At 43.5% G+C, this 5,000-nt stretch overlaps 2 protein-coding genes across 4 annotated transcripts in view; both read right to left on the reverse strand.

Moving 5' to 3' along the window:
• Positions 1-3,758, reverse strand: part of LOC110004095 (methyltransferase-like protein 27) — a 12,728-nt gene extending 8,970 nt beyond the window's left edge. Inside the window, exon 1 of one of the 3 annotated variants that reach the window (XM_020659649.3) lies at positions 3,684-3,758. The gene's annotated coding sequence lies outside the window, so the exon portion shown is untranslated. Of the gene's footprint in view, positions 740-2,468; positions 2,595-3,683 lie in introns of those variants that run through there. The other 2 variants (XM_065957737.1, XM_065957736.1) reach the window with 2 other exon arrangements.
• Positions 3,759-4,599: 841 nt separating this feature from the next.
• Positions 4,600-5,000, reverse strand: part of LOC110004094 (methyltransferase-like protein 27) — an 11,218-nt gene continuing 10,817 nt past the window's right edge. The window contains exon 4 of the mRNA XM_020659647.3: positions 4,600-4,851. Coding sequence (XP_020515303.2) covers positions 4,628-4,851 — 224 coding nt within the window. The 3' untranslated portion in view covers positions 4,600-4,627. The remainder of the gene's footprint in view (positions 4,852-5,000) is intronic.

Raw genomic sequence — 5,000 nt, forward strand, 5'->3', positions numbered from 1 at the left:
TATCTCATACTGCTGACTGTAGGCGTGGTCAGGCATCCTGTCACGATACTGCACATGTGGGTCTACTTACCCAATGCAATGACATGGCCTATAAAAAAGAGATTGACTCTTTTGTCAGCTGGTGTGATGCAAACTTCTTAAATTGAATGTTGGAAAAACAAAGGAACTTATGATAGATTTTAGAAGGAAAAAGGATGAGGTCTCCCCAGTGATCATTAAGGGTCAGCAGATCCAGACTGATCCAAGATTCAAGATTCAAGATTTGTATTTGTCACCAGCTCATACAGATGTGCAGTGAAATGTAAGGACTGTTCCACAAGGCCATGCAATAACACTCAAATGACTAATGCACATAAATACAGTAAAATAGAATATAATGTAAAAAATAAAAAATAATTATTTGAATGTACAAAATATAAAATATAGAATAATGTAAACAGTGTAAAGTGTCAGTGTGTAAAGTGTCAGTGTGTAAAGTGTCAGTGTGTAAGTGTCAGTGTGTAAAGTGTCCAGGGTGTCAAAGTGCAATGTGCAGATTGGAATGTGTGGTTTGTGTGCATCATGTAGTCACAGTTCTGTTTTGTTTTTAACTGAGGAGAGTGGAGTTAACAGTCCGGACAGCCGGAGGAAAGAAGCTCTTCCTGAGTCTTTCTGTGTTCGCCTTGATGTGTCGAAGGCGCCTGCCAGAGGGTAGCCATGTAAACAGTCCGTTAAGTGTGTGGTGGGGATCACTCATGATCCTGTTTGCCCTGGCTGTGCTCCTCCTTGTGAAGATGTCCTGGATGGTGGGGAGTGTTGTACCCATTGTACGCTCTGCTGACTTCCAGCACCCTCTGCAGGGCTCTTCGTCACGCCCAGTGCTGTTCCCGTACCACTGGGTGATGTTTCCAGTCAGCACACTCTCCACCGCTCCGGAATAAAAAGTCTTCAGGACCTTCACAGAGACTTTGAATTTCCTCAGCTGTCTGAGGTGATAGAGGCGCTGCCTCGCCCTCTTCACCTGACTGTCTATGTGGGTTGTCCATGTTAAATCCTTAGAGATGTGCACCCCCAGGTACTTGAAGCTGCACACCCTCTCCACCAGCGTCCCATCAATTCTTAGTGGGGTGTAATCCTCTGCTGTCCTCTCCTGAAGTCCACAATCAGCTCCTTGGTTTTGCTGACGTTCAGGAGCAGGTTGTTGTCCTGACACCACTGTGACAGGTTTCCAACCTCCCCTGTATACGTCTGCTCATCATAGTTGCTGATGCGACCAACAACCACGTGTCATCTGCAAATTTCACGATGATGTTGGAGTTGCTTGTGGCCACACAGTCATGTGTGTACAGGGTGAAGAGCAGGGGGCTGAGGACACAGCCCTGTGGTGCTCCGGTGTTTGACTGTCCAGTTTTATGAATACCTCGGTGTCCTTCCTGCACAGTAAAACTGGAAAAAGAGAAGTGGTGCTGTTTTCAAGAAGGCACAGTCTGACTTTTTTTCTTAAGGAAGCTGAGATCCTTGGAAATGATCAAGAGTCTTCATGTTTTTTATCAGGGAGGCTAGTGTCCTCTTTTATGCTGTGCTTGGGGGGGGGGGGGTTCATAAGAGAATGAGGACCAAACTGAAAACTGTTTTGATCTATGAAGGCGATCCTCTACGGTGGTGTTTTTAATGGACTCTGAAGCTCCTTCAGTGAGCGATTAGTGATGCCTTAATGTTCCACTGAACGCCTCAGGAGCTCCTCTGTTCCTGCAGCAGTCTCACATTTTAATGAACAGTTAGAGTTTCTGACTCATGGCTGTACATGATTATTCAACTGGTTTCAGTGGTGTTTGTTATTTATTTACTTCTTGTGTACTGTGATGTACTGTAGATATTGTTTGTTGTGTATGAACTGACCAGGTGACAAATGAGTTTCCCCGCTGGGGATCAATAAAGTTTTCTAATCTAATCTAATATTGGAGATTGTAACGGAGCGGCTCCGTCACTGACTGCAGTCAGCACACACACCAACACACATATGGGAGCGATTAGTGATCAAAATTCAAATGATAAAGCTAATTTGAAAATTCAAATGCATTAACAGAAATGATTTTTAAGTTTTAGAATATGAGTGTATTATTTGACTCAAAAATAAAATGATGATTAATTTATCTAATTTGAATTTTAGTTTTCAACTTCAAAAATGCACATTCTTTGACTAAATTAAAATGAGGAAGAAAATTACATTTGCTAAATCTGTATCATAATTCAAATGAAAACTCTAATTTTAAAATGAAAATACAGGAACAGAAACACGTTTTAACTTTCAGATTATAGGTGCATTATTTGACCTATATTTAAAATGAATATTCAGTCATCCAGTTTGCATTTTACTTTACTCTCTATGTATGCATATTGTATGACATCATTCAAATGAAAAAGAAAAGGTCTTTGACTTTTCGTTTTCAAACTTGCTGTGCTAAAAAGTGATCAGAATTCAAACCAACTTGAAAACGAAATGGCGAAGTGGACGACGCAGGAAAGTGACGTCAGACTCCAGCTCCCGGACAGGTGAACGTAATATTTACAGTCTATGAGGCGAGCGGGCATAACAACCTCTGAAAGGGAGAGAGAGCTCGTACAGTCGAGAGAGAGAGAGAGAGAGCTCGTACAGGTCGAGAGAGAGAGAGAGAGAGAGAGAGAGAGAGGAGAGAGAGAGAGAGAGAGAGAGAGAGAGAGAGAAGAGAGCTCGTACAGGTCGAGAGAGAGAGAGAGAGAGAGAGAGAGAGAGAGCTCGTACAGGTCGAGAGAGAGAGAGAGAGAGAGAGAGAGAGAGCTCGTACAGGTCGAGAGAGAGAGAGAGAGAGAGAGAGAGAGCTCGTACAGGTCGAGAGAGAGAGAGAGAGAGAGAGAGAGAGCTCGTACAGGTCGAGAGAGAGAGTGTGTGCCATTACGCACAGAGGATGAGAGAAAAATTCAATCAATAATCTTTTGTAACTAAGTGAAGCAGAGAAGAGAGTGATCTATAATCTATCAATAAAGAGGTCTTAGGACACTTCTGTGTGAATTTCACGGCGTGCAGATGCTGAGTGTCTCTCGGTGTCACGCAGGAGACTTGGCAGCTCGGGTTAGAAAGCTGCTGCTGCGTCATGCTCGCTGAAAAAAACCACTCCGATCACCACCTGCATCACCGTGTGAACTAAAGTCTGCCCTAGTGTTAAGATTCACCCTGCCACCCCTCGTACTCAGATTCACCCTGCCACCCCTCGTACTCAGATTCACCCTGCCACCCCTCGTACTCCTAGTGTTAAAGCTTCACCCTGCCACCCCTCGTTACTCCTAGTGTTAAAGCTTCACCCTGCCACCCCTCGTACTCCTAGTGTAAAGCTTCACCCTGCCACCCCTCGTACTCCTAGTGTTAAAGCTTCACCCTGCCACCCCTCGTACTCCTAGTGTTAAAGCTTCACCCTGCCACCCCTCGTACTCCTAGTGTTAAAGCTTAGCTTTATCATTTGAATTTTGATTACTAATCGCTTCATACACACACGCTGAAACACACCCATCCTCCAAACTTTTCCCTCTGCCAGTGCGCCTATAATCATTCAGTAAATCACACCATCATCCTCCTTTCCCTCTCCGTTTCAAAGCGCGATTAAGGGTGCACACTTGAAAGCTCTATTTTTGGTATCACACATATATATACAGATTCAGAGTGGTATTACCGTTGGTGCGTGTCATATGCGCTCCGCGGTGTCCCGTTTGTTCCAAACAGAGGCGGCCCATTTCCGCATACTAAATAGGCGGATGGGGCACCCATGGGTGATCACATGATTGATTGATTAATTAAATGTTTGTTTTGAAAGTATCGCCACCGATACATTACAGTGGTGGTACAAAAATATGGAGGAGAATGGGTAATTTAGGGGTGAGCAGTCCATGTTAATTTAACAGAGTGTAAATTACTCATTCATGAGATAATGTGTTTCTTTAAAATATTAGGCAATTTATAACGCCCAGTGGGAGGGGCTTCTTGTGTTTAAAAGAGAGCTGCTTGCTGCTTTCAAGCAGTCTAGGATGGTTACAGTGAAGGTAACATGTTACAGCAGAGACTTTATTTTCTTGAAGTACAGTTTGTTTGCTGAGTTAAGTGGATTTTGTTTTTGGATGACTTTTGTTTGGTAAATAGTTTAAATAGTCTAAACACCATTTTTTCCTGTTTTTGCATTTTTGTAAATATCTATCACTGCACTTTGGGAGGCTGGAAAAAATAAAAACACTTCACTTGCATTCTGCGAGTACGCCTGTTTTAAAGTTTTTGGGTGGATTGAAAGAGGACCCCGTCACAGAGATGCTTTTGAAAAATGGAGAGAGGTTAGAACACAGAAAGGTTTACAGACCCATGCAGAGCTGGATAAACACTGAAGCTTCAGAGTCCACCACATGGTGACCTGAGTGAACATCCACTCTAGAGAGGGGGGGGGACAGCTCTCTATAATGCTTAGAATTTAGACTGTAGTGCCCATTTTAAACACTAGGGGTCAGAGCTACATACTGCTCCTTTAAGCACACAGCAGTATCATCCAATCAGGACGTGTTTTGACCATCAGAAGAAACATCACAGATAACGAGTATATTTTTTTTATTGAGTTATATTCTGCTACAGATCCTAACTGATGGACTTCCTGTATAGATACATGGTTCCATCGAGGTACTGCTCGTCCTCTGTCTGATTATGATAAACATCCATCATGTATTTCTTCATGTCTCCAGTCGACATGGGGCTCCACAGCCCCTCCTCCTCCATCTGCTGAAGCTCTCGCTTCATACTCAGCTTGTATTTCTCTCCGGACTCTGACTTGGGGTCCACCCTCGACATGCAGACGTATCCGCCTGCAGGAAGAAAAACTCTTTAAGAAGTGGAGATATGATCTTCTCTACACATCGCCCCCTTGTGTTCAGATCTATGTGTGAAACAAAAGAATCAAACCTGAACCCTTAACCATCGCGAGGATATTAACCCTTTGTTAGCCGGGACCTGA

The sequence above is a fragment of the Labrus bergylta genome, chromosome 8, assembly GCF_963930695.1.
Source record: "Labrus bergylta chromosome 8, fLabBer1.1, whole genome shotgun sequence".
NCBI classification, from domain to species: domain Eukaryota; kingdom Metazoa; phylum Chordata; class Actinopteri; order Labriformes; family Labridae; genus Labrus; species Labrus bergylta.